At 42.4% G+C, this 16,596-nt stretch overlaps 2 protein-coding genes across 2 annotated transcripts; both read right to left on the bottom strand.

Annotated features, from left to right (window-relative positions):
• Positions 1 to 1,254: 1,254 nt before the first annotated feature.
• On the bottom strand, positions 1,255 to 12,062 carry pi4k2b (phosphatidylinositol 4-kinase type 2 beta). The gene is made up of 11 exons (XM_019278191.2): positions 11,474 to 12,062; positions 6,946 to 7,097; positions 6,298 to 6,378; positions 6,069 to 6,188; positions 5,744 to 5,875; positions 4,671 to 4,824; positions 4,357 to 4,427; positions 3,801 to 3,903; positions 3,376 to 3,509; positions 3,176 to 3,235; positions 1,255 to 2,554 (listed from the first exon to the last, which is right to left on the bottom strand). Exons 1-11 carry the CDS (start codon positions 11,823 to 11,825, stop codon positions 2,381 to 2,383), a joined length of 1,533 nt encoding a protein of 510 aa, XP_019133736.1. The 5' UTR covers positions 11,826 to 12,062; the 3' UTR covers positions 1,255 to 2,380.
• Positions 12,063 to 14,134: 2,072 nt separating this feature from the next.
• zgc:195282 (cysteine-rich protein 1) lies at positions 14,135 to 15,929 on the bottom strand. Its single transcript, XM_019278145.2, has 4 exons — positions 15,710 to 15,929; positions 14,658 to 14,752; positions 14,496 to 14,550; positions 14,135 to 14,389 (listed from the first exon to the last, which is right to left on the bottom strand). Exons 1-4 carry the CDS (start codon positions 15,750 to 15,752, stop codon positions 14,379 to 14,381), a joined length of 204 nt encoding a protein of 67 aa, XP_019133690.1. The 5' UTR covers positions 15,753 to 15,929; the 3' UTR covers positions 14,135 to 14,378.
• Positions 15,930 to 16,596: the final 667 nt, after the last annotated feature.

The following is a 16,596-nucleotide window of genomic DNA, read 5'->3' as shown; positions in this document are numbered from 1 at the left end:
GACTAAATCACTGGTTCTCAAACTGTGGTATGAGTACCCCTGGTGGTACTACTTGGAGGAATCTCTGAAATAACTTAAATAAAAACATATAATATCAAAATACTATGCTGGAATGAAAAACTTATTTTAAATGACTAAAATACGTTTTTAATTTTCAATATCAGCCTGATACGTAGTCACTGGTTAGCACAGGTCACATATATCTGCAATTAGTTATGAAAATGTGACGTTAACTTAGTAAGTGGAGGTAAAAATGAACGCTGCAGTGGTGGCTCCAAACAGGAAATAATAGAAAGAGAAGTGCAGATCAGGAGTAATTCCCACCAAATCAGCTCTAGTTCTGTTCAGGATTCCACAACAGTCAACAATAATCTGTAAGGAAAGAAAAGTTTTTATGGTGAAAAAACTGTGGTTGCCCAAATTTTACCATAATTAATATGGTAGAACTTTTTCTACAATTTCGGTAAAAGGATGTTCGTACTGTTGATTTTAAGTTTAAGGTTGGCATTTAACTCCATATTTTAAAATGTCTGTAGGTTTTACAGTTAAAATTATCAAACCATGACAGTAAAAGACCATAAAATATTCCATTAAAGATTACAGTGTTTTACTGTATAATCAACAGTCTTTAGTATAAAATACTACTTTATTCTGTAGACGTTCTCTTAAAATGAAATGTTTTACTGTATACAAGAGTCATAATTCATGGCATATTTTACAGCCGTTTGCTGTTATGGTTTGGGAGTTTTTCACCATAAAATCTAGAGACAGTGTAGCTTAACCCTGCCCTCTATGTGAGCGATCCGTCAACTGAATTTTAACCTCTGTCATGATGGTGGTACTTGGAGAGACGAATATTTTCTGAGGTGGTACGCGGCGTAAAATGTTTAAGAAACACTGACTAAATGATTACTCTACCAATCAAAAATTGTTTCTTTCTTTACAACAGATTTAATAGTAACCGATATCTTGCTTGAGGCATTATTGTTCCCTCCATCAGTAAATCATCAACTAGTTGTTTGCTGCTTTAATAGCCACGTCACAGGTGTATGGAAACTGTGACTCCCATGTCTGCTCAGCTCTGCTGAACAAACCTCTGTCAACAGTGAGAGAGAAGTAAATGTTCAGAGCTGTATTACCGTGTATCGTGTTTTCCTTGGTTACTAGTCAAAGTTAGTTTTGTTGCTTCTTGTTCTCATTCTTTACACAATCGCTGACACATTTTGTCAAACACAACTGACCAAAACAAAGATCAAAATTTCCCAATTTTTATTTTTCATCTGTTAAATATACAACTTTTCTCATACAATCATTGAGTTGGAATAAAAATTTCAAGATGCATACATAAGAAAACACAACGGCATCAAGCGAGTGTGAAACACTGTCCTCCATTATGTTTTTTCCTCTTCATATCGTGTTATAAAGGGGAGAGACGAGGGGTCGTCCCCCATGCAGCGAGGTTCAAGAGAAGGCTGCTTGCTCAGCAATTAAACACATGTCAAACAACAAATACATTCATCGTTATGAGAAAAGTCGATTTTTGAAAGCGTTTGCTCATATTGAAATGTTTAGGAGCAAAAATCTGTGTAGAAACCGTAAACAGATTACATTCAAGCAAAGTGTTTATTACTAGTCCTCCTCCTCCAGAGTTCATATTCAAGTTTCAACAATATTCTCTTCTTGAGGCTTTTGAAATATTCCTTCCACAGACAGATTTTGGCAGTAGAGAGAGTTGAAGACACAGGGTTTGTGTTTACTCAACAGATGTGGTTTGAAAATTAACACTCTGTAAAGAGTGGTTTGACCAAGTTGTGTAGCACTAGTCAAATACTTCCAGCAGTGCAAGTACACATCTATATTTGAATAAGTAATCCTACAAGGCAAAGCAAATGTTTTTAGACTTCCCAGACTAGGAACAACGCTGTTCCAGTTTAAACTTTCTGGAGAGATCTGTGAAACAAGTCCTTTAGATTCCCAAACACTCAGGACCACAGATCTGTTCGGTTGTGGTTTGTAAGTGCCTGTTCTTTGGCCATTAGCCCCACTAAGAGACCTTGCAAGAGACTTCGTTAGGTACTTTGGGTGGGTAGGAAAAAAAAATCCTTTCTGCTTAACAATAAACAAAACCCACCTCTGTGGATTATCCAGTCAAGTCACCATGGTAACCACAAACAGCCCCAAGGTCTCTGGAGACACTGGTATGGCAATCTCTCCAGCTCCCATGATTCTCTGCACTCTCTTCACAAATAAGGAATGTTCAGGAGTGCAATTTCTTACCACAGAAATATAAGCATCATTCCCTCGCCTCCTGATTTTAGGACGAAAAAAAAAAAAAGCCTCTCCTCAGCCGCCCCCCCCTCCTCACCCATCTGGAAGATGACTACCAAGAGGAGAAAAAGGGGCGCTTGCAGTGGAAGGTTTGTGTGAAGGCGTTGCCGAGTGTGACCACACGTCCCTGGCCGCCTGAGCGGCTACGCTCTACTACCACCCGGGGCATCTGCACCAGCTGGATGGGGCTCTTCCCGTCCTTCAGTGCCTGAGTCAGGTTCAACACCTGGTGACAAAAAGGGTTCATGATGCATGAAATAGAGAAACATGCAAAAACTGTGTATTGTAAAAGAGGTGGCATTGTGAGTACTGGTGCATTGGTTGCATTTGAGTGTCTCTGTGAGGTCGAACGCCTATAAAATATTAAAGTTTCATTTGATGTGTTGAAAAATGACTTCAACAATTAATAAAAAATTGTTTTGTCTAACTGATTCATCGTTTAAGCTCAAATGGCAACAGAAAGCAACATCTTGTAGATGTAAGAAAACACAGAAACACATATACTTGTTATACGGGACTGCTGTCCACTGCCATCATTATGCTTTAAAGCACTCAGCGGTTATTAATCCAAAGAGGAGAAAGAACAGCAGGGGTAGAGGTGAGGGGGAGAATAAAAAAAAGACAGCAGAGGTGAAGCAGGGCAGTAGACAGGCGTGGAGGGTGAGAAATCAGGTCAAGATAGTGGTGGTAAGGTTACAGAGCAAACAATGGAAGTGACTGAAAGTAGGGCACGAGAGAGAGAGGAAGGAGAACGAGGTAGGATATAAAAGGAAAGAACAAAATAGAGGACACAATGGAGAAAGAGAAAAGGCAACAGCAGAGTACAAAAAAAAAGAAAAGAACTCACCTGTCCCCTCATAACAGACATCTGTCTCTCAAACATGGTTTTGTCAAAACCTTTATCTGTCTGCAGAGAAAAACAATATCCTGTGTCATTCCACGTGCCAGACGGACATTTGTTTACATGACTACTAAAGAAGACTCATTTTAATCTGTATTAACAGAAAGAAAGGAGAGAAGAGGGAAAGGCTATGAGGCGTCTTATACCTTGAACATCTCATAGAGGTCCTCACAGAGGTCCTGGACAAAGTTCATGTCAGAGAGGCGGGACAGAACCAGGTCTCTGGTCTCCTGCGAAAAGGCCACCTTAGCCTGGGGGAGCCATGCCCAGTGGAACGGGTCTGATGGAGGGAGGACAACATTTTGTCATGATCTCTCACATCACCTTTACCTGCCACCACAGTCACAGCCTTGTTCTTTTACGACAATCTACATCTATTAAGTCCATACTGTGTAGTTATGGCATATTGTGTCGTTAACTTTGTTTTCAAGTGTACTCAAAATTTTAAATGATTCCAAGAGACTCATTATCCGTTGTTTACATCATTATTAGTAAGAACACGGTGCTGACAGAGACAGCCAATAGCGAGACATTAATGAAGAGAGATGAGGGAGAAAAGAGAGCAACATACAGGCTCTCCATTCGTCCGGGTGTTTAAAGGGGAAGGCCAGGCCGTTGTCGATTGCTGCAATCTTAATGCAGGAGTCTGAACTGCTCTCGGACCAATCTGCATCCTGCAGCGAGAGTAGAGAGAGAGGAACGAGGAAGTCACCAACAACAACAGCAGACTGAATGATTAATGACTGATGAGATATGAGTTATTGATCGCTGTCCAAAGACCTGATTAGAGAGATGACAACCTTTGCTCATTTATCAACATGTGACAAATAATCATTGATGACAGACAGATAGTGCTCTGGTTGCTGTAACAAAGTCACTGGGGTGCTGGTTTGTTCCAGACCTGCAATATCAAAGCTATTGTCTGTCTATGCAGTGTGTCCCAGTGTGTCCTGTGTGTGAGTATGGAGAGCACGAAGTGTGTGTGTGTGTGTGTGTGTGTGTGTGTGTGTGTGTGTGTGTGTGTGTGAGAAAGTGCATCAACATTCCAGCAGCTCAACCGCCTGGGGACGGATTTGTTTCCATGGTCAGCCTGAACACACCTTTTGTACCTGTTGATTTAAGCTCACCTTCACTTCGTCTCCTTCGCCTCCTTCTCCTGGCTTCTCATACTTGATTAACCAGTTGTCATTCCCTCGGTCTGAGGTGGAAAACAAAACAAACATGCAATCAGCTATTAAACTCAGAGGCGTCGATGACAGGAACAAGTTCAATATGACGCACTAATGAACTGCAAACATGCCAAAAATGTCTACAAGCAGCTCTCTCTTCTACAAACTGGAACTTTATATATGTTATGTAACACAAGCACTGTGGTTAAGTTACAGTAACTACAGCGGTTACAGTAAATGCTGTTAAAACGTCAACACAGACACACCCTCACCTGTGTTTCTAATGACATAGTCCAACACCACCAGCCGCTCAAACTGGGACTGCAGCTGCTTCCTGATGTTCTCTGGCAGAGGTTCTGCCTCAAAGCGCCGCAGCCAGTAGTCCGCTTCACGGTAACCCTCCACAAACAGCTGAAATGAGCCCACCTGGAAGTAAACACATCACGTACACGTAAAAAAAACAAATACAATATTCACTGGGAATGATCATTCTTCAAAGACTGACACCACTGTCACTCACAGTGCTGTAGCAAATGCCCTAGTCATGCATAATGTGTTACTTACTACAAGGCACAAGTAAAAACAAAAGGAAAATATATATTTTTATGAGAAGATGATAATCACCTAATATATTAGACTTTTTTTTTTTAATTACATGACTGTTCAACCATCAGAAAATCATGACTCATCCTTCGTTGGTAGTTTAACTATAGGCAAATGATGCGGTGTGGTGCAAAGTAATGTGAAATTGTGACGTCAGCGGGCTGGTGTCAGCTGTGCGTGACAGTTAAAATATGAAGCCGACTTCCTCAGACTACTTCCTGAACACATCAGCCATCTCTTCACAGCATCTGCAAAGGTCGCCTCGGATGAACATGGTGTTGCTGTTTCACATGTTTTGGATTAAATGCTAAAACTGGCACTGGATACGAGTACACAATAAAAAGAGACGAGAATGCCCAATCTCTGTTTGAAAGACCCTGAAAAAGAGAACACAATCTAAAGCAGAGATGACATTTATTCTCCCTCCGACCTATTTCTTTGAATAAAGCTGTCTTTTCGGGGGGAACACAAAGACAGGCAGTGTGGCACGATTCCCGTCCTTACTTTCCTCTGCCAGGGCTGCGTGAGCAGCTATTCTGAGCCCTCCGCTCACTGAGACAACTCTTTCATTACATAATGAGGAGACCGCAGCTATGTAAAATAACAAAAATGGACATTTTAACAACCTGTTTAAATATGTTGAATATGTCCGTTTAATTAGTAGTATACATTAGCCGACGCTTCTAATTGGTTACTCGTCCAAGCAGTTGAAAGTTGGTGACATTGGACCATGAAGGGTTACCTTAGGTGGCAGGCCAACTCTGTGGAAGCGTCGTCCGACCTTGGGGACTTTCTCTAAGGCATACTTCTTCCCCCTTGATTTAGCTCTATCAATAGCACTGTAGTGGAATGTCTCACTAGCCAGATACACCACCTGAGTGAGAAAGAGAGAAGAGATGCTCAGTTAACACAGCTTTAGTTGTTTCATGTGACCACTGCTGGATAGTTTCTCCTACAACTGAAAAAAAAATATTGAACTGAATATTCTGTTTTAATACATTTACCAGAGTTCAGAAATGAGTCAGATTTCAACGAAACAATAACACGTATGCGCTCAGAGACCCCACCTTTGTTCTCGGCACCACTCCCAGACCGAGTTTGGTATCAACCAGTGAAGCAGCAGCCTCCGAGAGGTAACCCTGGTTAGGCAACAAGCAGCCTCGGCCGAAACAACATGGACAGCACAGCTGATGAGAGAGCGAGAGAGAAAGAGGACAATCAGTAAACCTTGAGAGAGGCGTGACATGTCTGCTTATACACCACAGATAAAAAAAATAAATAAATGACACAACATACCTTGTGAAAATATTTGGTCCATTTGGGGTTCAGGTGACCGTAAGGTTCCTCTGACTTTGGTTTGAAAACACCAATGATTTTCTAGAGAAGGAAAAAAGATGACAGTGTTACATCAAAAAATGTAAACCGTAAAATACACACACACATGGACATGACAGACTATGACAGAAGTTGACCTGTCATCAATTATATGGGACCTTTAAAAGACAAGATTAAACACACGTTAAACTATGAGCAACAGATGGGAAGTGACAGAAATGCTGCTAACATCCATCGATATGTTGTCCCTGAAGCGTACATTAAACTTGTTAACGTGATGCTAATCGTGCATGATGGCTATCTGTTATCGATGCGAGCATGCTGGCTGCATTATTCAGCCAGCCTCCACTGAAGATTCCTCCCCCGGTGAATTTTCCGGGCTCCTGTCCACTCCTTTCAGCTGCCTGATTCTCCTTGAGTGCCACGTGCAGCCACCTTACTGGGTGCTAACGGCAAAGCTAGCACATTTAATAATTAAAGTGGCTGGATAAATCTAAGTGGGGAACGTGAATGCATCTCATAATTAATATATTTAAAAAAAAGGGGCTTGTTCATTAGGGTAAATGAAAAAAGCTCCATGGTCCTAACCCTAACCCTCTTCCATCTCACCCCTTTTGGGTCTTTGACGAAGTAGCTCCCACTGGAACCCTGGGAAATCCTCTCTGGAAAGACACCGTTCTCGATAGCCTGTTCCGCCCTTTGGATAATATCCCCAAACTCAGGATCATCAGGGAAATGGTTGAAGTCCCCACTGTTGATACCTAGAACGGGAGACAGATCAGATTAATACTCATATTCATATTGTGGGCAATTAGACTGGGCTACCGCAATTATGCTGCATCATCATCGTCATCATCATCACACTTCCAAAACACGGCGTTAAATAATTGCACTGCAGTCGAAAATACATCAGTAATACAGTTGTGTGAGCCTCATTTACATAATGCATGCTGAACCACATCATGAAAAGGTAAAAATAGAGGTGGAGGAATAATTTGTGAGTCTGAAGCACCAATCAGAGATGACTGCAGCTTGTCTCATCACCCTGACAGTCTCATCCTGTGTCACAGCATCATAAAAAGACAGATCTTTATTCCTTTAAAAGACAAATCTAATATTAAAAAGCATTCACGGGTCAACAAACATGAACTGAAAACCAGCTAATGTATATTTATATACTTGTAGGTCAGTCTATTCCATCTACTGCGTCATATCATGCACACGCAGCCTGTATTAGGTGAGCCATCCATCCGTTCCCTAAACGTCTTGTTCTCTTCGGGGTCATGGGAGGCTGGAATTTTATCCAGCACATGCTGGGATGAGAGATGGGGTGCAACCTGGACAGGCTAGGGTTAGTCCATCACACACACATTCACACCTACGGGGCCCCATTTAGAATCACCATTTCACCAAACCTGTTTGTCTTCGGAGGACATGCGGGTCGATCGCAGGCACAGAACCAGCAAATGAACCTTCTTGCTGTGAGGCGACAGAGCCAAATGAATGACTCTGCATCCTGTCTGGAAATGACATTTTCTACCGCCTTGCAGATCTAATATAATTCTCTGGATGGGACTGCTCTCTGATGGATACGGGGTGCCAATTATTCCTTTGATGAAGGCAACGAAAATCATATGACATGACACGTTCTGCCTTCTCCTCTTCACACTGGCCAGAACAGTCAGCTGACAGAAAGGCTCCATATGGTGTGTATCAGTTGCGTTAAAGTCACAGTGGGACGCGGGGAGGGATGAAGGCAGGGACACGGGGAGGAGGGAAAAATGGACAAAGGGACTGGAGGACAGTTAACATGCCATTTGTCACAGGGAGATAAGAGGGAACAAAGATAGCTTTGAGGCTAATTCACTTGAAGGGGGACTGAGAGAGAGGCTAATTAAAAAAAAGGAAGGAAAGGAGGGAACAGAAGGATAAAGATATGCAAGAGTGACATCAGACAAGTCAGGGGTTTTGCTAGCCATGAGGCCCACCTGGACCTGATCAAACACATTCAAACATCCTATCATAGTATATTTAGAGGCAAATCTAGTCTTTTATTCAACAGGAGCTTCTGAAGAACTTACACCCACACTGTTCTCAACACTCTGAGAGCGACATACTACTGCAATCTTTATGTTTTCAAGGACTGTGCATGAGCTGCATCTTAAAGTTGAGCTACAGGCTAACAAGGCCGGGATGAACTTTTTGGGTTTTTTTCGCTCCATTTGGCACTTTGATAGCCTAGTTTATGCTATGGATTTTTTTTTAATCCTGTAAGAGGGAACCTGAAAGTAGAGCAGCAGATGATTTTAAGAGTGAGTCCAACTTGGAGAAACTTCAACAGCAGGTCAGATCACCCTAAAGCAAACTATAGGCTGTCAGGTGAACCCAATCCAGTAACTAGCTTACATGATTAAGAGATTCTAGTCGAGCTCTAGTGAATGCTGAATCATGAAGACTACTCTTCTGCATGCCTGGTCTGCATTTTCTTTTTTCATCCGCTAGCACAGCAACACGCCAACAACAACATTGTTAGCAAATAATCTAGCGTCTCCCTTTCAAAATATGATTCTCTCCCAGTGCGCTCCACCTAGTCTTCACAGATTCATCAGCGTCATCATTCAATCAGCTGCCGCCGCCGCCACCAGTGTCTGGACTCCATGAGGGAATTTATTTTCCTGCTGCTGCTCAGGGCTGACACCACTCCATCACAAAGATCTCCCTGTGGAGTCTCAACTCAAGACCTTTGTCAAGACTCGATCATGTATCATCTGATATAACGAGCAATCGTCTTTACTTCGTTCGCTTGTCCGTCCTGATTTGAATGGTGACAAAGTATCACATGACAACATACTCGATGAATTCACACGATGCTGTGTGTGTATGGAACGAATGCGCATTGTACCGCTCCTAATGGAAAATGCATAACACATAGCATGTGATCCACTGGGTTAGTGTGTGCTATGCCTTGTTTGCTTGAGCTGGGTCAATTCCCTGAGTTAGGACACTATACAGTCCACAGAGACCCTCCCTCAAGGTCTTTTTGTTGACCGTTAGCAAACCGTATTGGCCAACACACCACCCAGGCACAGGAAGAGCTTGAGCGTCCATCTCATCTTTTTGGTGGTCTGTTATTGAAAAGAAAAAAAAAACAGCTCCATCTTGACTTTAATGTGGGGAATAATATGCCGTCAACACAGAGCTAAAGATAGATTGTCGTGATGAAGTCCTGCGGGATGCCTTCTGATTTACGACGCGCGATTTATCTGTACGTGAGACAGAGCTGACAATATTTTATCTTCATCATTTTATTTCCAACAATAGATTTGGTGCGTTTATTCAGCTGTCTCGTCTGATGACGGATGTATGCTTGTACTGGATTGCATTTCTGATGAAAGTCTGTGATAAAGTCAGTGTATAGTATGACGGCAGGAGGCAGTAATATCTCCCTCTTCTCACTGTTCTCACCCTGCAGAATGCCGGGGTGAATGTAAATACACATGCATGCTTTCTCTCTCCGTCATCACCGTTATGCATCATACTGGGCTCTGTCTGTGTGTTTACTTGCACAAAGGCCTGATGCATATTTAATAGCGGCCTCTCAGAGCTGTTGGTCAAGTTAATGCTCCCCGACAGAGCTCCTTCACAGCAGGAGTGCAGCTCACACTGAGCTCTACAGAGCTGTGTGAGATGTCGCAACACTCTGGAAACTGTGAAGATGCACACACTGAACTTATATTGAAGTCACTGCGAGCTCATATTCTTGATTAATCGGCGCTTTACTACACAATAAATACAGCTGTTTTACGTGTAGACAATCACATTAAATATTTAACTGTATTGCAAATGTTTTCAAGATTAAATGTACTTTGCATAACTTTAAAACGAGATAATTTCACGTCGCCTGCTGCTCACTGGTAACAGTACTCATTGAAAATGGACTTGGCAGATTACATGGATGTAAATTTCAGCTGTAAAGACTCGCATGGCTTAAAGATCGGGTTGCCTGAGATAAGCACGGCAGAATTTAACGGCCAGAATTTGCCATGGAGATTTATTTATATAGACGTTTTATAATCACACAAATCAACACAGGCAGATCTCAAGGAGCGCGCGTGGCTCCTAATGTAATGTAACTCGGCGAATAAAAACGGATGATGTAATTCTAAACCTGAACACTATTATACTAAAAAGGGCCACAGGAAATGGGACACTAACACCTGCGATTTCAGGCTCAGGTGGCCTAGATTTCTGGCCCTGATAGGACCCGGTCAAACAACGGACCTCTGTGGAAAAAGAGAAGAGACAAACACACACACACACACACACACACACACACACACACCGAGTGGATATGGAGAGAAGAAACAAATGTTTCAAAGTGTTGGAGGATGTTGCAAGGAGAAAAAAAAAAGGGTGGGCGGCATGAGGGGGAGAAGTGTTAAAGGCAATTAGCAGCCAGGTTAGAATATGTGGCGCTTCCATGGTGACTACATCACCTTTTCTTTGTGTTTTCTTTTGTATAGTCAAATCTAGTACTGCAAATATGTAACACTGCTTAAAACATCGAAACAGCTGCTTCATCTGAATCTGCATGGACACAGATAAAGTCACTAAAAAATAAATTGAGCAGAGTGATGACTATTGGCTGTACTCTGGACCTCCATGTAGTGTTCAATGTTCAAGTCATTCGGGTTGAAGGTGTCAGCTCATCCATATGGATGACAACATGCAGTATTACATCAGCAGAGTGGAAGCTCACACAGGGCACATCAATCTTCATGCAAACACAAGCCAAATGCCTTCTGTAGAACATGAATGGGTGAATAGTTTCAGAAAACTTGACTTTTTATTCATTATTATTAAATATTTTGGTTCTCCAGGTCAGGCCCAAGACCCTCCAGGGGCCATAGGGTCACAGTGAAATGGTTAACACTCATCAAAGGGTTTGTATAACAAGAGAAGAATAATTTAATAAAGCTATATTCACAGCTGACATGAACCGGTCTGTGTTTCACTTTGCCATATGCGACAAAACAAGACATATCTTCTTTAGGCTTCCCTAGCTGTCTGGATTTATTCGCCGGTACTTCCCTTTAATCCGATCAAAAGGGATCGATCCAAAACAATCTGGCCTTACCTGGGGAAGCCAAGGTGTCTTTATCCGACGACGAGCTGTGTCTGCTCCGCCTGCACCGCTTCTCCCGCACGCCCCGCGGTGACGCCGAGCTTCCTGCTAAGCACGGCAACAACAGCGCCTCTTCGCCGGAGCCGTCGGTCTCCAGTTCGGTCAAGACGCTTTCACAAGAGTCCGAAATACGAACAGCAACTCCAGGGTTCAGTCCAAGCCCCAGACCTAATCGGTTTTTGTCAAATAATACCTTTGGAGGGTCCGAGGAGTGAAAGTTACACTCCGAAGGCACCGCGGTGGCTCCGGTGTCCAGCGTCGGCTCGCTGGTCTCTGTCTCTGTCGGGTCGCATTCTGACATCATTGTCGCTCAGTTTTTTTTTAACACACACAATTAAATGTTCAATAAATCACATTCAACTCCCGTTAAGGTGTCAGTCTTCCATTGTAACGAGGCGTCCCTCTGCCCACGAGTACATAAAGCCCAGATAAATGATCCGAAAGCAGCTGTGTGGATATGTCCACATAATCCGACAGGCTCGTCTGTGCTGCTTCCTAGTTAGCACACTGCGCATGCGCCGCACACTAAAAAAAAGGAGAACGCCGCTAACTGACGACGCGTTCAAGTGCTTCGTGTGAAGTCGGAACTTCCGAAATCTGAAGACGTTTTGTCACCCGGCAAAAAAACAATGTTTTAGAAAAATGTTTAATGTAAAAATGACTTCACATGGTTGGACTATAGCTAACGTAAGGCATAAACCGAATATTACCTTTACAACGCATAAAAAGACGCGTTAAACGTCGACAAAAGACAAATATAGCTAGTTATTGGAAGAAAACTAACAAAACTAACAACTACTCTGTGCTCCTTTACACCTTTCTCAGCTTATGTTCTCTGTAAGTCGCTTTGGATAAAAGCGTCTGCTAAATGCAATGTAATGTAATGTAATAATGTAATGTAAACTAGTTTCTCATCACAATCACACACTGACCTGCTATGACACCAGTTGTTCACAGATATACTGTCTTCCACCAGCTTTCTTTCTCTTTTCAAGTCAAATTTCATTATGAAGAATTACCCCAAATCTTACAATACAATATAAGACAGTAAATTCGCTTTCTTGTCAACTTTTAAATTAAAAACGTGAAACTCCGTTAAACAGATATTTAATCCATCGTCACCCTTAAAACACGTATACTGATGCCTTCACTGTCCTTCATTCATGCCGCTGCTTGCCTTTCTCTGACATGTAGCAGCAACTTCGATGGCCACTAGATGTCGACAGCGATACACAAATGAAGACTGATGCAAAGTGTTGACTGTCACGCAAAAAGACTTTTCCTGAGAGATATACTTTTTGTTTATATTTCTTCTTTTTTTCTTTTTCTTTTTTACTGGTGCTCCTCAATAATCATTTTGAAGTTGTCTTTTCCTCATCAAGTGGCCTCCTCACAGACTGTTTTTTTTTTTCTGGTGTAGCCATCACATGGTAATTCCCATTCTTTAGTTTGGGTCCATGGTGGATGATTAATGCAGGTCGAAGAACTGCTGCTTCAACTTTACCAGGCTCTCTCTTCCTGTCCCCCTTCATGGTTTCACTCCGTTTTCCTTAAATTCTCACAGTGCCCCTCAATCACTCAGTGCTCTCCACAGTTCCTCATGCTCCTTTAACCCTAAACCCCCTTCTCCACCTATATCATGGCCCCTCCACCACACCACCACCACCCATCTCTCTAATAAGGGAGTAAAGCTGAAAAACATGCAAATGAGCAGTCAGCCAGCTGGTATCACAGCAGTCATGTGATCTATCAAGGTAGGGGGTTAAGGGGTGAAGGAGACATGGAGAGAGGATGGAGGGAGGGGAGAGAGGGGGAGAGTGCAGGGATAGAAGAAGAGGGTGGATGAAGGAGGTATCTGGGGGGATGAGAAGGAGACAGATAGGTTCGAAGACATGCTGTGGAGACACACAAGCAACCCTCTGCCTCTCTCCTTGCTAGATGTTAAAATAATCCCATCAACCCTCTCTCCCTTTGTCCAGCAGCGTTCTCCATACTGCTTCTGCCTCCTCCTTTATCCTCCATACCTTTTATTTCTGTATCCGTCCACCCTTCAAGGACAAATACCTGAAATGTCACTCATGTGGCACATGACACTTTACAGGGAACCACATCATCACACCTCTCTCTTTCTCTGTATCTGTGTGTGTGTGTGTGTCAAACCTATGTACTTCACCCACCACTGGGTGACAAGCCCCTGCAGCAGTGTGAATGAATGCATGTGTGCACGTGTGTGTGTATGTGTATGTGTATGTGTGAGATCCGTCTTTGCCTCACTGTAGCACCCATTCCAGCAGATTCTGCTGGCATAAGATCTGATTTACTTTGCCAACAGCAACCACCCTCATCCATTCCTCTTTCCTTCCTCCCCTTTCCTTTCCCCTGGCTGCCTGATGAGGGAGAGAGAGAGAGAGAGAGAGAATCCTATAACTCAACTCATTTTTCTATGTGCATGCATGTTGTCAGTGATTAGGGTATTTGATTTGATTTGTTAGTCTGTGAGTAAATACATCCACCCTGCAAAGCCAAAGCAAGAGCATGTGGGCTCTTCATTGTGCCTGAAGTCTGCAAAGTCCACCACAGAGACAGAGGCATCTGCCAAAATCTGATGTTGGAATATTTAAAAATATTTTTATTAATTTTCTACATGTAAAATTCATTTACATTATAAAGGTGAACAATCACGTACACATGGCATCAAGTGGTCATCACACATTTATAAATATTTATTTTGTGTAGGGGCTGTTATTCATATTTATTTATTCATTTTCACATGAACAGACCCTACGTGTCTTTTATATGTCAGCATATGTCCATTTTGGCTCTGTCTGGTGTCTGCACTGTGTCAGGACGACACCAGTCACCTGTTACCTGTCAAGAGAGATTCACACAGAGAAAAGACATTCACAAAATGCATTTGGGCGCCAGCATTTGGGTGTGTGGCTGTGTGTGTGCTTTCAGAGTGCGAAGGCAGTACCTCTTGGAGCAAACTTCTTCAGGTAGCAGTGTGAACAGTATGGCTTCTCATCATGCTGAAACACAACCAGCAGGACACATTTACTGCACCATCTTACTCATTCATTCAATCACCTTTTTACTATTTTCCTCATATATTTCCTCATTCATTGTCCTCATATACCTCAGCATGTTGTCCAGCTGTGAGCTGTCTGTTGCATTGATCACACTTCAGACACAGAGGGTGGTAGTCCCTCCCTAAAGACCTCTTCTTTTCACCTGTACCAAAAAAAAAAAAAAAAAAAAAAGAGGACTGTGTGTCTGTGATGCAGGGTAATAACATTTGATTCAAGTGTCTGGTTCTGACTGTTACTCTCATCAGCACAAACAGACCAAAGAGGGCGTTGTTGGAGGAAAAGAGGTAAGTAGGCCAGGTCACATTAGAGAATTTGAACTTAGATGGCACGCAAATAGGAAGGTAAAACTAGCAGTAAACAACAACAAAACCAACAACAATAACAAAATAGACTTAAAATAGTTAGTTGAAGTTGCTGTTAAGGATATAATAATGAGGTCAGAGTGTGTGGAGAGGGCTCAACTAAAAGAGACAGAAGGTACGGAGGAAACCCAGAGAGCAGCATGCAAGCAGGTTTGGCTAGACCCACATCCTGTTGTTATCATGGATACGTGTGCATGCATTTGTGTGTGCGTGTGTCTGCTTAATAGAGAAAGAAAGAGTGAAAAGCTTTCTTTTTGCCTTCCAAAACGGAGAATGGAGCCAAAAACTTAGCATTAATACTTTATTATAGCAGATATTTTGACTTGTCATGGCAGGAAAAGCACGTCAAGCATGTTAACTAATAATGGTAATAATGTGTCCGTTCCATTTAGCTCCATTTGTGAGTTAGTATGCACAACAGTACAGCTAAATACTGGGATATATTAATGGAATGCAGACTTGGTTAACATTATTAGTTTCCCCTGTGTTTGGCAGACCAATCATTAATATTAATATATTTTCATCAGTTCATAGACTTACATTTTTGTGACAAGTTCTGTGGTAATGGCAAAATGTTTCTCTTCATTCTTCATTCATTTTAACTTTTTCCTTTTCAGATGAAGCAACTGAAGGACAGAAAAGTTTTTGAAAGAGCAAAAAAGAACAAGACAGAGAGCAGACAGACAGAGGCAGACAGACATATAGAGTAAAAAAAAAATTAAAGAGGTCAGACTCACCAAAGTAAACGGGCTTCCCACAGATTGGACAGTAGCCTACCATTATGGTATATAATTATTTATTGTGCAGTGTGGGCGCGTTCACTTTAGCTGGCGTGGTGAGAAATATATATCCTATGAGAGCACGCGAGTTCATAAGTGTGTGAACTGAAAATCGACAGGAAAACCGTTAAACTGTAGATGTGTTGGCGTCTTGTGAAGTCAAAACCAGGATGTGGTGAGTGAGACGTCACAGGAAGAGAGAAAAATGTGATTTGAGAGGTAAATACTATCATCAGTGGGAAAAAAAAGAGACAGACAGCATCTCTAATTATTTTGTCTATATATGATAATGGATAAAAAAAGACATAAATAGGCAACATTTCATAGCCAAATGTATGTATTTTTATACAAATGCCTTGGGTACCCAGACATGACACTGTAAAGAGAGGGAGGGAGAGAAAGAATGAAAGAGCAGTGAGGAGAGAAGGGACAAAAACAGCTGTCAGCAGCTCAAATTCCCAGCTATCTTCTCTCCTTTCCTGCTGTTTTCACCCTCTTTTCTAGATTAAAAACAAGGAGTTGATCCTTTCAATTGAAAAAGGAAACCTGACACTCGTGCCTTTCTCTCATTCTTTCTGTCGAACCCCCCCACCTCCCCTTCTCTCTCTTTCCCTGTCACATACTCACACACATGCACGCCCCCACTCCCTGACTCACACAGACACACACCACATACACCCATTTATACTCACACACATACACCTAAAAAAGGCTGTACTTCTCCTCAATGACATCACATAAAGAGGCTGCAGCCAAAGAGCAGAGGGAGAGGCAGGGTGAGGTCGGGTTGGTTGAGGGACAGATGAGAGGGTGGGGGGGAGGTTTGTGTGTGGAGGCGGTTATCC

The sequence above is a fragment of the Larimichthys crocea genome, chromosome X (genome assembly GCF_000972845.2).
Source record: "Larimichthys crocea isolate SSNF chromosome X, L_crocea_2.0, whole genome shotgun sequence".
NCBI lineage: Eukaryota > Metazoa > Chordata > Actinopteri > Sciaenidae > Larimichthys > Larimichthys crocea.
The sequence above is the reverse complement of the archived record's forward strand: the minus strand, read 5'-3'. Positions and strand labels throughout refer to the sequence as shown.

Coding starts and splice junctions, on each gene's coding strand:
- pi4k2b (XM_019278191.2), bottom strand. CDS start 11,825: ATGATGTCAGAATGCGACCCGACAGAGACAGAGACCAGCGAGCCGACG. Junction 6,379..6,945: donor TCGTCAAAGACCCAAAAGGG/GTGAGATGGAAG, acceptor TTCCTTCTCTAG/AAAATCATTGGTGTTTTCAA. Junction 3,510..3,800: donor CCCGGACGAATGGAGAGCCT/GTATGTTGCTCT, acceptor TCCCTCCATCAG/ACCCGTTCCACTGGGCATGG.
- zgc:195282 (XM_019278145.2), bottom strand. CDS start 15,752: ATGGTAGGCTACTGTCCAATCTGTGGGAAGCCCGTTTACTTTG. Junction 14,753..15,709: donor TGGGAAGCCCGTTTACTTTG/GTGAGTCTGACC, acceptor TTTTTGGTACAG/GTGAAAAGAAGAGGTCTTTA. Junction 14,551..14,657: donor CAGCTGGACAACATGCTGAG/GTATATGAGGAC, acceptor GTTGTGTTTCAG/CATGATGAGAAGCCATACTG.